The 18994-nt window shown below is 37.3% G+C and overlaps 1 protein-coding gene across 1 annotated transcript in view; it reads left to right on the forward strand.

Annotated features, from left to right (window-relative positions):
• The window catches only part of ACN9 (ACN9 homolog (S. cerevisiae)), a 34864-nt gene extending 16425 nt beyond the window's left edge, over positions 1-18439 (forward strand). Inside the window, exon 2 of the mRNA XM_010561462.1 lies at positions 18055-18439. Within this exon, the coding sequence (XP_010559764.1) occupies positions 18055-18258 (204 nt within the window). The 3' untranslated portion in view covers positions 18259-18439. The remainder of the gene's footprint in view (positions 1-18054) is intronic.
• The last annotated feature ends 555 nt before the right edge of the window (positions 18440-18994 follow it).

The following is an 18994-nucleotide window of genomic DNA, read 5'->3' on the forward strand; positions in this document are numbered from 1 at the left end:
AGAGGCCGTTTTCTCCACCAAAGTTCTTTAACGAATGCTTGAGACAGTGACTATAATTTGTCAGACCGTCACATTCCGTTTTACTGACCACCTTCTGAAATGTCATGGGCCAAGTTTACACTCTAATCAACCACAGAAGATGAGGCTATGACATTGTGAAGTTCATTGTGTGCAGTGCCTGTAAAAGAGTGTTGTATGGGTGAAGAGCAGCCCGAAGAATCCCAGTTAAACTTGTTTGGGTAATGATGGGTGTAGAGAACTCCCAAGTTCCCTGGAAAAACTAGAGCTACTGTCATCTTACCCAATATGTCAAGGACAATTAGACAGAAAATACACTTTGTTTCTCTTTGGGTAATGCCAGTTTGTGGATTAGGGCATTTCTAATTTATGCTTTGTTGTTGTTGCTGTGTGTATTTGGTGAACTGATATCTTTAAGATGTATTGCATGTAAATTTTGGTCAGATATTTTTTGGGTGCTATTGCATAATGTGTATTGTGTTTCAAGTGGAAAGGAGGTTTTGTTCTTTTCACTTGCATATTGTATAAATAAAGCTTCAATGACTGTTTGATTTAGTGAGGAAAATAATAAATGCAGTCTGTGTTTCTTTTCTGAGAAATAGCCGCCAATGAAGTTTTGTGTTTGTTATGAAAGAATAGGATGGAAACTAGCTTATGCATGCATTCAGTAAAAGCGTGTGTCCTGATACAGTTTGAATAAATCAGCTGATTATTGAATGATGATAGTATTCTATTACTAATCTCTTAAGTACGTGAACTTGTCTGTCTTAGTGAAATTTGTAGTTGGTTTAGTTGTTTTTATACATTTGCCTTGGGGGGACAAAAGAGCTGTTTGTTATATAGTACAAATATACAAAAATATATTCAGGACTGGAACATTTAAAAAAAATCTTAAATCTGGTAATCCTCAAAATATAATGTCAGCTCTTGTCAGTAAACTGAGATTTGTATTTTAAATATTTTTTTACTTAGGGATAGTCATTAAAATATAACTTGGACTAACCTTGGCTTTTTAACAAGCAGAGTAATAAAGCAGAGGTAGCCTGGAGGACCTTGGCTTGAGGGACCTCTGGAGTCCCCTACTCAGAGCAGGGCCATCTTGGACCAGGTTGCTTGGGGCCTCATCTGGTCACAAATCCTTGTGATTTTTGCTGTTTGGTGTAATGCATGTGGAGAAAAGATTCGACTTACAGTATAGTTTTCAGACGTTAGCTGAGAAAATTCCCAAAGCAAAACTAATTACTATGATAAAAGTCAGAAAGTCGTACTTTAAATCAACATTCACAACTAAATGGTACCGAAGTACAAGCGCTGAGTACTGTGAAAGTACGTGATCATTGACACACATTGGTATCCTTTGCCATATATCTAATCGCTTGTTTTCAATCCAAGAGTAATATGTCCTGAAGAGTTGAAAATCATGCTGTGTTGGGTTTTGCCTAATAATTTGTTTAGTTTACACATAACTGTAACTATGTAGGTGTGATGTTGGCTGTGTGTTTACATTTCAACAATATGTTTAGTGTGCTTTAGTTTAGTTTATCTGATGTTAAATTGAGACGCAAGTCAGCCATATAAATTACATATGTGGCTGAAATGAGGGTTAATGTGCTAGACAATATGAAGTGTAACTGTGATGGAAAGACTTTTATGGCAATTAGCAAGGGATTGGAAACCAGTATTATACTGGTGTGAATGGTGTCTACATCATTATTAATTTTTATGTTTTTTTTTTTTAAAAGATTGTGCACTTATTTGCACAAATATGTACTTTTAATGCACAGTAACAAGTAAAGGTAGGAATAAACTAAGCGTATGAGCTTGTGCAGCTTTTTCTCTTGAAAATCAGTTCCATGGTATCCAAAAGACTTCTAGCCTTTCGTGGCATTACAATCTTAGGATGCATTAGCTGAATTGGTATCTAACAGTGCTTCACTTGAATTTATTTAGTAGTCTAGCAGAAAGCATGCAACAGTGTGTAATGGATTTAATTGCAGTGTGAATAAGCACTTTGAATTTGTTTTATTTGGCTTTGTCTTTTTTGTCACCTTCAGATGTTCAACTCTGTGGTGTGAGATGAAGTTCTCGTGACCCCTTGTACTATTTAGCATATCCCATTTGTTGATTAAGGCTTTTTGTACAGTGATGCTTCTATCACTGGCAAGTTACCAAGTTACTTGCCAAAGGTTTTCTTTTTCCCAAGTAATGGTACTTTTTTGTTTGTTTTCATTTGTGATTAGATTGCTTATAGGTAGTGTTTTTGAGGGAAGATAGGATCCTAAAGATATTTCAAATAGGTATGATAATTTTGACAGCAATTGTGGCAGAACTTACCCAGGAAAATTCTCCACCCACCTGAGGAAACAAAGCATTACTAAGCTGGGTTCTAAAAAGGAAGATGTTTCGCAAAGGTGTTATTTGTAAAATCACTGCTATACTGAATATAGCAAGCAGTTCAGTGAAGATGAGGAGATCTGTTGTATTTTTCGCATAAATAAATACAGTAGAATACAAATGATCCCATTGCTTCCCCCTCCCTATTGGTGTACAGTCTTCTTTTTAGTGTTTTCCTCTTAAGAAATGAAAAATTATTGTTAAAATGTTATGTTTTGACATAGAGAAGATAGGTTATGTTTTGTGCTGGTTTTCTAGGGCAGCAGTCAATAGTAAAGGCTAGTCCTGCACTATAACAGCAGGTGGACTTTATGGTTGAATTTACTGTAGTGCATGTGCCTGTGGGTCAGAGATCCACAGGGAGCTGAGGTGAGCTGGGAGGTGTAATATGGTCAGGACACCAAAGCGATGCCTGGCCATGGCCATGGCCCTGGGGCCAGCCCGTGCAGATGCCTTCAACGTCTAGCCCATAGGGACAGTTCAGCGAGCAGCCCACAAGTGGGTTTTGGTGTAAACAACTGTTTATTCTAGTCTGCCCATCTTTTCTGTGACAGAAATGGGGCAGTGCGGGTAGAGGAACCCTCACAATCTGATGCGTTCCTGGGCAGGGCCAGCGCTCAGAGCTGCGACCTGCTGCATCTGCATGCTGTGCTCACCTGCTGCATCTTCATGATACTGGTGAGTGGGAGGCATTTCCACTGCCTCACTAAACAGATTTAGTTTGACTAGTCTAAACTCTCCCTTGGACTGGTGGCTTCATAAATGCAATAGGATTGATGTTACTTGGAGGATTTTTTTTGCCCCCTTTGCTGCCCTCCCCCATTTAGCAAGCATGTTTTTTTTTTCAGAGGCACATGAAACATTCTGCGGGACAGCAAAGCGTGTTGTTATTCATCTCCCTCTTAAGACTGAAATAAACCCCTGCTCATGAAGACCCCATAATTTACCATCAGTGTGGTTCAAGGGGAAGCATTGCTGGGTGGTAGGTGATGCAAATGTTATTCAAGATTATTCTGCTGGTGTCTTCAGGCAACTTATTTGAGAGTTTTTTCCTGTTTACTATCTTGGCCTAACTCTATAGTGAATCCTGTGACTAAATTAAAAAGCAGAGTAGCTTAATTGGGAGTTTACCTTAAATAGCTAGCTCTAAAAGCCATCTTGCAGAGTGGAGAGTGAGATACGAAGTCATCCTGATCCTCATGTAACTGCCTGCTTGCAGGCAGAGGTACACAAGACTTTTTTTTCTGTATTTTCTTGGCTAGCAAGCAAAATTCATTGACGTATAAACAACTAAAAATTAATTAAAGTTTTTATTGTTCATATAGCATTGCATTGCTTTAAACAAGTCCAGAGTAATTTTAAAGCCATGCAAATGTAAGTTGAGATAATTCCTTAATGTTGAAAAGTCTTGAAACACAAATGAAACCTCTTGAATAGTTTTAGTATTCTCTGACTGGTAGAAACCTTGAGGTAACCTATTTATTCGCATCATCAATGGATGGCAAGCAGAGATTTTTCTAGAACTTATTATCTAGTCAGTTTGAAAACTCATCCTGATCACATATTAAGAAACAAGTCCTTTTTCTATTATACAGTATAAACAAACAGTGCAGCAGTTTGACATTGATGCTAATGATAAAAGTATCATTGTATTAGTGTGGAGAGAGCATCTGAGTGGATGCAGATGTACCATACCAAAACAATTAAATGGTACCACTTAACTCAGAGCAGAAGTAGTTTATCTCAGGGGTTTTTGACATAGAAGCAGAGCTAATATGCTACGCTTTCCATTCTTGGTATGTTCTCTACAAGCAGGCTGCTTCTGCTCCAAATGATAATGCTTTGCCTGTAGCTGAAGACCATGGTACTTGGCTGTGAAAGCACCTGGGAGGCTGGCAGCCAGAACACAGAGCTAAGCTGGCTTGACCACTCTTAACGTGGTGCATTTGCGTTTCTGAAAGGTTGCCTTGGTATTTTCCTGGCTCTGGTGTTTTCACATTGTTTTTAAGATGCTTTCCTTTAAATTATTGAGGTAAATTAACTTCTATTCCAGTTCAACATGTGTTTTTGCTTGGAACAGGACAGCCTGTGGTTGCACAGAGGAAAAAGAGAGGTTCTAGGTGCGTGAGAATTTTAGGAATAAGTAGGCAGTCTGGATTTTTGTTGCAAAAGCTTAAGTTTTTGTTAACTGAATATTCATTTCAAAATGAAGTACACACAGCTCTAAGCTATTTGACTTACTTGATTTCCACCGCTTTATTACTCCCCTACCCTGTTTTCCCTGTCATTTGCTAATTCAAAGAAGACCCCTTTAATAATTGGGAAACCTCCTGTAATAGCAGAAATAAAAAAGAAGGAATAGAACAAGATTCAGGTGAGTTAATTTTGAAGTATTTGTTGTATTGAGATTACAGGAGAACGTGTTCAGGCTTGAATTTGATATGTATTCGATCTCCCCAAGAACAGTACAGAGTATTTTATGGAGTTTTTCAGAAGTGCTTTCCAGTTGGGTCTCTATACAGTACTTTATTGAATTTTGAAACTTGTTCAGCAGATCAGTGAATTTTCCTTTTTCCTTTTGTACGCAATCCCTCCAGTCTTCTGTGACAGCCCAGTCCATACTTGCTGTATTGTGACAGATGCTATAAAAATCCTCTTAAATGTCAGAACCATTGGATAAAGTGATAAATAGATAGTGACTTGCAGGTGATTTCAGAAGTTTGTGGGTTTTTCAGATTTGGGGTCTGTGATGTAGTCAGTAGAGATGCACGCTCCTTTATAGCAGCACTTGAACATACTGATGACAGGTTTGTTTTCTTCAGTTAACTTCTGTGGCTACTTCTGAAGTAGTTCAGAGATTGTGTAAAAATTTGCAAGTTAAAAACCCTTGGTAAGATACATAATTTGTATGCTTTAGAGTTTTTTGACCTTAAGAAACTGCTAAAAAATTCAACACAATTTTAGAATTATGTTTAGAATGGGAACTTTTAATTTCTCTGACCTTTTTTGTCTGCCCTGTTGTATCAGAAGACTTTCTGGCTGCATATATGCTATATCACAATATTTTAGGAAAACAAAACAGAGTAAGAAACTTTTCTGTTGTAATTTTGAGAGCAGTAAAACTAAAGAAGAAGGAAATGTTGTGATTTGTTCTATTGCTTGGAGGATATGGAAGACCTTTTAAACAATTTATATTATTAACTTCATTTGTCAGAGGTACGTTTATATGTATACAAAGTATATATCTGGTCTAAAACTTGAACATGATTTAGCATCTTTTGCTGCAGCAACAAGAACTTTAAAAATTTGCACTGGGTCTAGCACAGAGACTAATGAGTTAATCTTCTTTGCCTTTTGTTAAGTACTATGAGGTACATGTTTATTGCTGTAATAAGCCTTCTTTCCACAGAGTGAGTTGACAAATATAAACCAGTATGTTGTTAGTTGCCTTAAGGAAAATGTCAGTTACATCAGTATGCATTTATTTTCATAGAGATGCCCTATTGCTGCTATTTAAATCCAAGAAGGACCGAATTGTAACCAAATGATTGTGGTCAAATACACTGACTTATTTCTATAGAGTAGGACTCTCAAAAGTACTGGACTAAACATCATACTTAGCGAAGTAACGCCCTTATAACAATTTACCTGTATTTCCTAGTGGCAGTATTTTTAAATTTTTGAAATAATAGGAATCCACCTGTATGTAGGCTTTCTTTTATTGATGGCCAGTCCCCTATGTAGTGCTCTGTGAAGAGCACACCTCAAAATGTTTGTCTCATGTTGAAGAAGCAGGTAGATAAACTTTAATGACTCCTTGCTTGTCTGTTTTAAATGTCTCCACAAGCACCCAGGTAGGGCTTGTCTCTCTCCCCTGTTACTAGAAGGACTTTGGTAAGACTGGCCAAGTAAATCAGCCTTTCACTCAGTATTTTCTGTTGCGAAATTAGCTCTGCTAAATTAGTATCCCATGTATTATATTGGAACAGCGAATGTAGAATATGTTCCCTTAAAACTGGGGAAGTTTCTGTCTGTTTGTCCTAAGGGATGAATCTGACTTTGAAACTAATGACCTTCTGGTCAGTTTATTAAATATTGCCCATGACTTTTTACTTAATTCATTCAAGCACATTATTCTTCTACAGGTCCATTAAAGTAAAAAATTCAGTGCACCTTCAGCAGAAAGGTTATTTGTGGTGTCAGGGAAATCAATGCAAGATGCCTATTAGTGGATTAAATTTTTGTTTATACTTGAGGTTTTTTTCGTTACTGTATTAGTTTAAGGTTTTGGCTCTAATGAGCATATAGGAATGTGAGTAATGGAAAAATAAGAATACTGAGTCTCTTTTGGATATATATGTACACTTGAAATGCTTCATTGGGTATAAATTGAGTAGAAGAACATGTGTGGAAAGTCTTTCAAGTGTCATCATCTGGGATATGTAATCTTTTGCATGTTCTTAGTATCTAGCAGTCTGGAAACTAATGTGGTTGTCTTGGAAACAGGCTTTATTTTCCTTTTGCGAATATCTAGATGAAAAATCATTATCTTCCTTGAAAATCTGGAAGTAATACTTCTGAAAGAAGTAACTGCAAATTTAAGATGCTTGTCCTCTATTTAAAGAATCGATACAGGAGTCTGTAAGTGATGTTTGCATTGTGCGCTTTAATTATAATTGTGTGATTATGTTGTTAAAACAGTCTTTAGGTTTTTTTTTTAGGTAAAATGCCTGTACTTAGTGTTGATATTTATCTGGGAATTACCTGCAGTGAAGCACTTTGCCAAGATTTCCTAGCTTAATATTTAAATACAAATATTACAGTATAACTGATACATTGAAGAAGTTCCTAAAAACGAAGTGATAGACACTTCCAGTCTTTTCGCTTGCTTTGCTTTAAATTAACAGCATGTGATAAACCCTTGAATATTCTGTGAGATTGTAGCATTATATTTGCCAGACAAAACATCAGTAGTAGACAAAAGTGCATGGGACAGCTTTTTTATCAGCCAAAGAGCTGCCATGCACAGCATAAAATGTCAAAGCAAAATAGAAACTGAGTCAAGAAATAACAGTCTTTCAAATTGCTGAGGATTTATTAGGATTTGTATGAAAATATGAAACAATGTTCTTGAAAGAAATTTAACTTTTCTGGTCTGTAGCTTATTTGTCCTGTCACAGCTGTCTTAGAGATTGGTATTACTAACAGGGTAATTTCATCATAACTTCATAATAATTTTTACAGATGAAGGTCCAAACTGAAGGTCCATGTTTTGTTCTTAAATTGTTAACTATATTAAGTTCTAATGGGGTTTTTAATATATTTCTCTTCCAAGTATTTTTGTCTCCAGTACCAATTTAAAAGATTCTCAAATACTGCTAAGTACTTCAGAGGAGAATTTTTTTTTTTTTTACTCTTTCATAAAAGAAGTCTTTTTTTTCGGTGGAGCTCACACTTTGAATGATACAACCTGTCCAATGGAAGAGAACCATGACAGGATCTTGTCGATCCATTGGAACCCACCTGTGTGACCATCTCTTTCATTCTACGTCCCATCAATTCCTCCTGCCCAGTTTCTTGTGTTGCATCTACATTTCAGATTGATCTCTCTTTTCAGAATGTAATTGGTCATTTTATTTTTTCTTAAATGTTGCTTTTCCTTCAAGTATGTTCTGATTTTTTTTTTTTCCCCTTTCTTCTTCCCTAGAAAAAGCTCAAGCTTTCTATTTAAGGCCTGAGATGAAGCTTATTAACGTAAGTGGTGAGGATCTTAGAGACTATGGTTGTTATCAGATGATGCAAAAAGCTTTTAGTGACCTAGATTTTGGCCCTGATGTACAATACTGATATAAGTATTGTGCATCCAGAAAGAAATAATTAATCACAGCTTGTTTTTCCTCAAATGACAGTAAAGTCATTCTGATGTGTTGTAATGTATTGTGCTCCATTTTGGACTTAATAGCATTTATATATGTTTACCTTGACAGTCAGGCCACAAACTTCCCACTTTCATCTCAAATTATGATCTTACAAGTCTTACATAGAAAAAAGAACATTAAAACAACATGTTATTTAAGCTATAAACAGGAGTTAGTCCTTGAGCTTTTTTCACATTCCTCTAAATAAATGTCATTTCTTCCAGTTTAACAATATTAGTAAACTGTGTTCAAAAAAAATAGTCCATTTTATACCTTCCTGATCAAATAATAATTCTATGTGCTGATTACTAAGTATTACATAATTGTATTCCCTGGCTCCATTTTAGCCGAACAATTTTTAATTCTGTCCTCCCAAACCGCAAACAAGCAAGCAACAAAAACCCCGCAACCCCTTATATGGTAGCAGTTCTGTATAGTTACAGTATGTGCATCATTGTGTTACTGTGATCACCACCCTGAAATTTGGTCGATAGTCATGTATTCTAGCATCCTTCCTGAATCTCCTGTGAAAACATGATATTGTTAAGGTTCTCATGGCTTTTCCTTTCAGATTAACTTTTAGAAAACTTTGAAGTTTTCTGGTTGTTCCCATTCTTTATGATCCAGTAACTTTGTCCTGGAGAAATCTGTTTTACCTCTGTGCTTTGTAATTAGAAACAGTGACATGGTCTTTCATCCCTAGAAATTAAAATATACATAATTCAAAGTTTTCTAAGGGTAAAAAGGTACTACAGGTTTTTTTTTGCATCATGTGTTTCACTTCAGGATGTTGTTGAGTCTGACATCAGCAGTGTTAACCAAAGATAAAACAAACTCCAGGGGAGAGATTATAGATTCATGCAAGGAGAAATGGTATTTTTGTTGCCTTTTGTAATTAAAAAGACACAAACCAAAACAACTAATGAACACTTTCCTTTTACCACAAGAAAGGAATGAAGTTGACTGAAACTAGTCATCTACAGCCAGTGAGAGAGAGAGACACGTAGTTGCATTCGCGGTGATGAGACTCACATCTCTGGAGGACAGCATATCCAGTCATCACATCACGTTTAAGACAGAAGTTTCTCTCTCTGATGCTCAGCACAAAGACAACCTCCATCTCTAGCTTCAATTAGGCTTGTAACTTTTAGATCATTGCATCTAAATTACATCCCATCGCAAATGCTAGACTATCCCATTGGCTTGAAATGGCCTCTACAAATCTTTCCATCTAATAATGGACTGAAATACAAAATAGCTTATCCAAACTGCTCTTCACACAACTTGTTTTTAGAACTCCTCATTAATTACAATTGGGTATCTTTGTTAGAAAAGGGAGGATTTTATTTCACCTGCATTGTTTTTCTTTGGGGGTAGGAGATATATCCCATAGTGAGATGGGTTCTTCACACTCGTGGTCTTGAAGGGTGCTTGAGGAACTGGTTTGGCCTCTGGCAAACCATGTCATTTTTGTACCATTTGTGATTAAATGAACTCTGTGTGCTCCTCTGCTCTCCCTGTCTTTCCTTCCCTTTCTGGAGTGTCACTGTAGTGGCTGCCTCAGCAGAGGGGCAGGGACAGTGGCTGTGAGTTACCAACTCTGGTTTAGCCCTGCTCTGGGATTTTTTTCCCTTGGGGGATTCCTCAGCTGCCCTGCTCTAGAGGTGGTGATGCACAGGGGAAGGACAGGGATCTCATCCTCGGAGGAATGCAGTTTGCACTGCTGCTGGACTAGAAAACAATGCTTTAAAAATTTTATTTTTGTTCTTTCACATGATCCATTCTTTTAAAAAATTTGTAGGAAAATATGCTTCCCTTTAATTTCCAAGAAGAGTGCTTTCTTTTTTTTCTTTAAAATAGAGTGAGTCATGTTTCAGCTTTAATAAAAGTAACTCTGATGTACTTTTTGATTCTTACATATATGTGCTTAAAGCTTCAACTTAGTGTTCTTATGACTGGTCATATAAGCTACTCAGTCTGTTTTTTAAGTGTTTGTGTTTTTATACATAGTAAACCTTTGATAGTAAACCTATTTAATATGTTACATCCTAACTTCTGCTTAACTGAACACTTCTATTATTAATGGAAAATATCAAGGATTTCTAGAACATGTTCGTGCTGGGAAAATCTTCCTGGTTTTGAAACCCAAAAACTTGGTGTTACTTTGCACAACTCTGCCTCTCTTAGTAGATAATAAGCATTTTGTTGGTGGATTCTGTGCTGTGACATTGGTAATGAAGGAGATGCTAGAACAAGAAAACATGAGATGCTAGAACCTGAAAAACATTGGTTCCTATCATAAATAAGCTTGTTGCTAGTTTTTTATCGTATATGCCTGTTAAATTTATAGCATAACCATATTTTTATGACAATCAACTTGTTTGTAATGCTTTATTTAACTGGAGCACCATGCTGTTTTAGAGGCCTTACTGTTGCCTCAGAATGTGAACATTGTCTGCTGCACTGGAGCTGGAGCGTCTGTGGATGAAACATTTGGCCTCGTACTTTTGGATGCTGGTGTTTTCCAGGGTTACATGTAAAGTCCTATAGCATTTTCAAAAAGAGAATAATCTTTGAGATTTCCTTCTTGTGCTCACACTACAGTCAATAAATTTTTTTTTTTTTTTTTTTTGTAAAACCACCCAGCAGTAGCCACTCACCCTACATCCTCCAGGCTTTCAGCAGGAGCAGTCTTAAGCCAGTGCTGAATGTTCGTGCAAGTTCCTCTTGCTAAGAGTTGCCTCTGGTTTGCTGTTACGCGTGTAATGGATGCTCAGGTGATTTAAATGCCCAAAGAGAAAGTTGATTTTTTTACCTTCTGTCAAGATTTGCAGTAGGAGCTGGACATCTTTATTCCCCAGAGGTCCTCTGCCCTTCTGGGTACCTCAGAGTGAAATTCCCATCTTCATTCTGTTGCCCTTTTCCCAGCAATTACTATTTTAATTTTCCATGTTAGAAACTCTGATAATGCCAGCCATATGTCATTACCTGGTATCATTCAAATACTGTTTGATGAGTGTTTCCAAAAGCAGGAGGAAGGCTTACTCACCACCCTTCATAGTATATTGACTTTTTTCCTAAGTGATCATGGTGTGTCCTTTACAAAAACTGTCTGATTGAAATTGTCTGATAATACATTGTTCCTGTTGCAGTATGTGTGACTTCACATAGCTGTTTATTCAGATTAGGTAATTTATTTGACAGTAATCACATTTATGCAATTTTTAAAATGTTTATGGGCTATTTTAAGTGGTCTTATGGGGTGAAGTGTAGGTTCTTATGGCTTGATGTGTACGCAAGTGTATGAAAATATCCACTGAAATTGTGTATTAAGCTGAGTTTAAGTGTGGTAGAATTTTCCTGGGTTTGTTATTACATTTCTAACTATACTTACAGCGTCAGGTAAAATATGTGAAGATGCTCTGGAATTTCATGAGGTGTATCTCCCATTTAAAAATCACTTCTATAAAGATTTTGTCTTTTGCTGATACTCAATTAGTTTAACAAACAAAACAGTTTTGTAGTAAAAAATACAGTAAATCAGTTGCAGAATTCTGTCTGAATGTGCATAAAATAATTCATTCAACATACGTTTCTTCATGCTACTGTCCTAGCAGCATGTGTTTGATTTTGGTCCTAGTAGCAGCAGCAGAACTTGAAATGCTGCAGTTTTAAGTGAAATTCCAGGGAGTGAGGAGTGTGGCCTCTCAGACCATGCTTGTTTTTTTGATGTCACCCTGAGAAAAATAAATTTAAAATAATTTGATAGGGTTTTTCAGTGCCTGACTGTGCCCAGTTTGTTTAACATGTCTCAGAGAAGCAGTTTCTGATCTGGCCCCAGTAACGTTGTCTATGTTATGTTATGTTTATGTTATGTCATAATGATAATGTGTTATCATTAATTTGACTGCAAGCGGAGATAGTCTTTTTGGAATGGATGAATACATCGGCTTTATACTTTAACTGCTTAAGGGACATAAAAATTTTAAACCTTTTTTTAAGAGAAAATCTGGCAAGAAAGTGAATCATACAGGTACTGTGAACAGACATGTCTATCCTGACTTTTTCTATCTAAATCAACCTTACAGAGATTTTTTGGAGCGATTGTCTAAAATGTTGCATTGTAGATGTTGAGGAGGACGTCAAAGAAAATAGAAATGATGATTACTATTCTTCCCAGTGAAAATGGGCAAATGGGCTGTTAACCCATTTAATCTTATGATTAAATTATAAATGTCTATCAGCATTTTGTATTTGCATGGGATATAAATGTCTATCAGCATGTACTGGATCAGGTGGGAGTCTATACATCTGGGAGTCAGGGAGTGGGGTTTTTGGCTGTGTGTTTTTTTGCTTTTATTTTTGTATTTAATCCTTTCTCAACTTTGCAAACAACAAGGCTGACATCCTTTCTGTAATGTGTGGTATTTTAAGACCTCAAATGTCACCCATCGCCTTGCCCTTTTGATGAATTTGTGCATTCTGTGAATGCTTATGAATCAGAGAGCAGAGGAAAACTGTGTATTCGCTTCAGTGAATTTAAATAAAAAACCCCTGTGGTTACTGATTACAGCAAATACTCACCTTCTGTGTTTTTGTAGAAATCACTTGGAGATTCAAGTATTTAATCATGTCATAGGATTTTAAGAGAGCCTAATGGCTGGATTCAGCATGCATGCTGTAGGTGCCAGCGTGGTCTGTAGGCAGAACCAGTATCGCTAAGGAGCACATCAGAGCATTCAGCTGAGGCATCTGCCTCCCTGCGTTGGCGATACGGAGAGTTTTGGGCTGCCTCTGCGGTTGTGTGTACTTTTGGCAATGCAGGGACCTGGCCGGTCTGCACCTCAGACTGTTACCCTCCTTTAGGACTGGCATGGATAGTGGGAGGAGCAGGACTCGGAGGGTGTCTGTGGTACGGACGGCCAGCATGCTGGGATTGAATACTGGATAAATCAGCTGTCTTTTGATGGTAAATGGTCAGGAGAGGTTGTCTTGACTTGAACCTGATTCTGATCCTCTTTGTTTCTGGTGGCAGTCATATACACGGGGCAAAGGCTTTTACCATTCAGCTGGTGGTTTGCTTTTTGTTTTTCGTGTAGGTGCCCAGAACTGTACAGCTGGTGCAGGCAGAGGATCATTGCGGTAAGAGCTACTTGCAAAGAAACAACAAACCAGCCTAAGAAAACTAAAGGTGCAGAGGTTGTCCCTGACTGACCTGCCACACTTGACCATCTGGGCAAGGAGGAGGGCACCTGTGTGCTTCTGCCATCCCTGTGGACGCTGAGCCTGGCTCTGTGAGGGTACAGGTTTACTTGTCTTCCGTTTTGTGTCTCCTTGGTTCTGTGAGCAGGGTGCAAACCACAATTGAAATAAGATGCTGTCCTGGTTTTGGCTGGAATAAAGTTAATTTTCTTCTGAGTAGCTGGTATAGTGCTGTGTTTTGGATTCAGGATAAGAAGAATGTTGATAACACACTGATGGTTTAGTTGTTGCTAAGCAGTGTTTATACTAAGTCAAGGACTTTTCAGCTTCTCATGCTGAAAGACGCTGGGGGTGCACAAGAAACTGGGAGGGGACACAGCCAGAACAGCTGACCCAAATGAGCCAGAGGGGTATTCCATACTGTATGGCATCATGCCCAGTATATGAACTGGGGGGAGTTGGCCGGGGGGCACCACAGCTTGGCAATTGGCTGGGCATTGGTCAGCAGGTGGTGAGCAGTTGTATTGTGCATCAGTTGTTCGTTCGACTGTCTTTATCTCAACACATGAGTTTTACTTCCCTCCCCGCCCTGATTCTCTCCCCCGTCCCATTGTGGGGGGGAGTGAACAAGCGGCTGTGTGGTGCTTAATTACCGGCTGGGGTTAAACCACGACAGATGCCCTTGAAAAATCTGCCAGGGATTTGTGTCGTGCTTGACAAAGGAGTTTTGTTATATTTGGAAGATGTAGTTATATTTAAAATAAAATGAAAGGCAGAAGCAAAGTAATTTTCCCTTGTTTGGGAAAGCTAAGCAAGGGTTTGTTTCAGTTCTGCTGGTAGCGAAGATGACATTAGGAAGTAGTTAAATTCTATATCTATTAAGGTCTAATGAAAACCAGAGCATACGCAAACATGCTGCTCCTCCTTACTGCCTGAGAGGGACTGGGATCATCATATTTTGTGACCAAAGTTATACTGAAAGAACAAATGTTAGCTTGTTTTTTTTGTTTTGTTTTGTTTTCATTACGCTTTTAAACCTATTACTGAACTTTGGAGTTCAACATATTAAAGTTCATGTGCACTTAGCAAAATGGTGCATTTTCTGTATAGAAGCCAAATCTTAAATTACAGAACTACGTTCAGCAAATTCTGTAGTACCTTTCCACAAATCACTGATCACATAATAACAGTATGAATTTCTGAGGGAACAGTAATGTGTTAAACATTTAAATATCCCAAGCTTTGTTCGTTCCTCATCTGGCATCACAGGCAGAGAAGGTGTGATAAGCCATATAGTTGATCTCTCCAGTGCTGTTGTAAAGGACGAAACATTATTTTCTTTGGTGCATCACTGCCTTTTGGTAAAATGAGGTGAGAAGGTTACATTTTCTGTCATGAGCCAACCAAAACTCAGCATGTTTTAAGGGTCCAATTTTGAATTTTTGTTCACATTACAAATCGATGTGAAACCACCACTATTGAGGCTTTCTGGCATGTACAAAACATTTGTTCAGCTAGAAGATGAGTGGGGAAAAAGAGCCAGTGGTGATACGTCCAGATGGGAGCACACTGGAGTGCTGCAAAGCAGAACACCTGGCGTCAAGGAATAGGGAAATACAGTCCATCACTGTGTGTCTGGATGGAGAGTATCTGTGAGAGTGGGCGTTGTGGCTTTGTTGAGGACCATCACTTCTGAGATCTGGATTCTTTAATGTTGATGCTTTGTGAACGTGGTGCTTTGATGTTAGATTAAAAAAAAAAAAAATGCAGACTTTTTACCAGTAATTAATTTCATATTTTTGGAAAATATGATTTTCTAGTCAATAAAGTTTGTAAAATTGTAACCTGTCTTTAAATGGACTTCAGTTATTTCTAGGTACCATAGCCCATGCCTGCAGCAGTAGCCCCAGGTTGCTCCCAGGTGGTTGATCATTAATGGTGGGAAGGACTTTTCTCCCACTGTGGAACCTGCACTGGCAGGACATTGCATGGAGGGATTCTCAGGGTGTGTACATTTAGTCAGGTCTCTTGATAAGATGTGGAGAGTTTCACGTTGCTTGCTTTCAGTATTGTTTCTGAATTACATGCTCTGAATGTTGTTGTTTGGTATAATGAGAGTTTCTTTTTTGGAGTCCAGAATCAATACTGACTGGATTGTTCTGTGCAGAAATTTGAAGACAGAATGAGGTGAAATAGTTGACGTGTAACATGTTGGTGTGTTACTTGTCTGCTGACAGCTTCAGAGATCACATTTCTCCATCTGCCTTGATAAATTCTGTAAACCATGAAGCTGAAGACTTTTTAACCCATTATCATTTTTTACCTTGTTGTTACTGTTTGATTCTTCAGTCATTGGGGAAAAAACCCTGTATTTAGTTCTTTCTAAACCTTGGACCAACTCTACTATAAGGTAATACCACTGAGGTGTAGGATTGCTGCAGGGATTAACTGTAGTGTCACTGTTCCTGAATGCGTATGTAATGTAAAAAGGGGAGAGATGATGTAGGGGCAACCACCTCAGTATTATGAAACTTTTTATTTTTCTTATTAGGTAACTATAACACAACATGCTACTCCTACAGATCTCTGTAGAAATGAGGAATCAGTTTAGTTCAGAGTCTGTATTAAAGATTTACTTTTGTTTGCCCCAGTTTGTTTGATCTATTTTCTTTAAGTAGCTATGAATTAAGCTTTGCAGAAGGACTGGTAAGATCCTGCTGACTAGTGAGGCTTGCCATGGTCCATAAACAATGTAGTGTATTTATGTTAGTAAATGTTGTTGTTTTGAAATTTATCACACGCTCGTGAATAATATTTTTCCTTCTCACCCACTTCTCTGGAATTATTAGACATACAGCTGAACTAGTGGCTTTAGTAATTTTGCTGGTAATTGGATTAACAATTCAGTATGCAATAATAAGGCTTCTTTTAGCTGAAAATTGGAAATTAAAATAATGGTTCTATTTCATTGCTATAATCCTGTGCTTTTGAATACTCCCAATATTTGACCCTTTATTTAAAAAAAAAAAAAAGCATTTCCTTGTAACACAGTTACCATTCTTATTTACTCAGAATATATTTTTTTTTAGCTCAGTTTCTTATACTATATTCAGTTGTGCTTGAAACTTTAAGGGCGCTTTAAGGGATATCTTACTAAAGTAGGAGAGAAGCCTGTATTTTTTCCAACAAAAATTAACTTTTGAAATTAATTTCTTAATTGTGGAGTTTGTTTTTAAGTTCCTCTTAAGAAAAATGAAAGCTTAGGCTCCCTTCCAACCCAGTGTTTAAATCTGTGCTTAACTTTTAAACATCCCAGTAGGTTCACTGACTTCAGTAAGTACATATGCCATGAGGCTTTGGACAAATTCACTCACTACAACTTCTTTGGAAGCTGCTGCAGCAGGACTGGTGCTGGGCAGAGGGAGCTGAGGAGCACACAGGATCCGTGCTGATGGGCTTTGAACACAGCGGTGTCAGTGGTAGCAGTGCTAGCCGAATGCAATTTGCAGAACCGCTGTCCTTGCAGAACCTCAAGTATTGTAATTTAGAAAAGTCGTAATGGTCAAAGATTGCTCCAAAGTAGTGAGAAAGCAATTTTCCAGCTATGCCCCCATTACTGGTGTGACCTGTTGGTCACTTCTGTTTCTGCGCATGAGAAGGTCTTGCTTTTATAATGGTCCTCAGCCTGGTATTGATGTAATACATACTGACCATTTTGCCTATCCACTGACATAAACGCTGTTACTTAAGTAAACATGGTCCCAACGCTTTCTGTTACAACAGAATTGAAAGTAAGTCTGAACAAACTTACGTTCAAAGCAGTATAGAAAGGGGGTTATCCTTTTTTTTTTTTTTCCTTCAGGAATGAGCACGCAATACAGAGGTATCTGTCCTTGAAGCCCCTTCTTATTCTCCCCTAACTTTGAATTTTGTGAACTAATTTCTTCCAAAACTGGCAGAATGAGAGAAGTCTCACAGTTGCTGAATTCCTACCACTTTTGGAGCAAGCAGGCCAGGGCTGGGTGCAAATGATCTTAACAGCTCCCAGAAATGCAGAGAGTGGTTAGGCAGAAAGGCTTTTGGACATTTGTCTAATTATAGATTGCTTTTTCTAATACATTTCTTTGAGAATAATACTTTTCCAGATATATCAGTTTACAAAGTGAATCCTATTGATATTCTGCTAGATAGAAAACATAAATTTTAATAGTTACAACTACATAAATATATTTCACCTGTAATTAAATTCTGTTTTGTTTTCAGTAGTAGTATATGATATGACAAATTAATCTGTACATAGATGATATGCATTTTAAACTATCTACATAAAATTGACTGCAGATACTAGAAATTAATAACCTTTCTTACAAAAAGTGTATTTTTTTTGTCATTTGTTGTTGATTAATAGAATGTTGTAGAAGATTGGGTAAGAGTATGCTATTATGGTAAAATGGTATTAAAAAAAGTTGACCTGAATCCTGCACTTGTCATTTTTGTGACCTTTATATTCCTTCCTCACTAGAACTATGCAGCAGTGATACAGCAACAAATTATTGAGGACAAACAAAACTTGAGAGAAAAGACTCTATATGGAATCCAGCTCACAGAAGAAAAACTTAATGACTTCCGTGATGAACAGATTGGGCAACTGAAGGAACTGATGGACGAGGCTACCAAACCTAATCAAAAAGTCACCATTTCTAAAGACTCGGAACACAAAACCTAAAAGGTTTTAAAAATTGTTTTAATGCATATGGAAGCATTTTGAAACTTCCTTTTCTAGTTGGACTTGAATGTGGTTTCTGTGGAATAATGGGTGCTGCTGATGCCATAACTTGTCTGAAATGGATGTGTCTGGCTATTTGGCTTTCTATGCAAGAATAAATGTTAAAATGGAATAATCACAACAATTTTATGTTAATTGCAATTTTTTTTTTCTTCTAATGGAAGGTGGAGACTTAAAAATTCAGTAAAAGTAAATGGACATTTTTAAAAAGAAAGGTTTTTTTTTTTTTTTTTTTATCTTGGCACCCATAGGGCAAAGAATCTTTCTGTTTGTATGTCATCTTCTGCCTTAATGGAAGAGATGCAATTAGCATTTGTTTTCTGATGTGGATTCAGTAGATGAAGAACAAAGGTATGGTACTAGAGTGGGTTTGTTTCGATGGAAAGAAATGAGCAGTATTAGAAAAACATACTGCTGTTGAAATTGAAGGTTGGTTTTTTTCTTGAGCTTTATTGTGAAATGTGCTTTAAATGAAAAGATGCAGTTCATTATTAAATTGACCTTGAAGGAGCCACTGGCTTATGAAGAAAATTCTGCATTTTTTTCAAAGCTAGACTCAGATTATTGTTAGTATCTAAAATTTTTAAAGCCATTCATGAGTTGGTTGTACTGCATTTAGAATTCAAAGGCTCTTTAAAAGCTTAGTATCCCATATTATTCGGTATTTCATATAGAC

The sequence above is a fragment of the Haliaeetus leucocephalus genome, unplaced genomic scaffold (assembly GCF_000737465.1).
Source record: "Haliaeetus leucocephalus isolate CR32 unplaced genomic scaffold, Haliaeetus_leucocephalus-4.0 Scaffold146, whole genome shotgun sequence".
NCBI lineage: Eukaryota > Metazoa > Chordata > Aves > Accipitriformes > Accipitridae > Haliaeetus > Haliaeetus leucocephalus.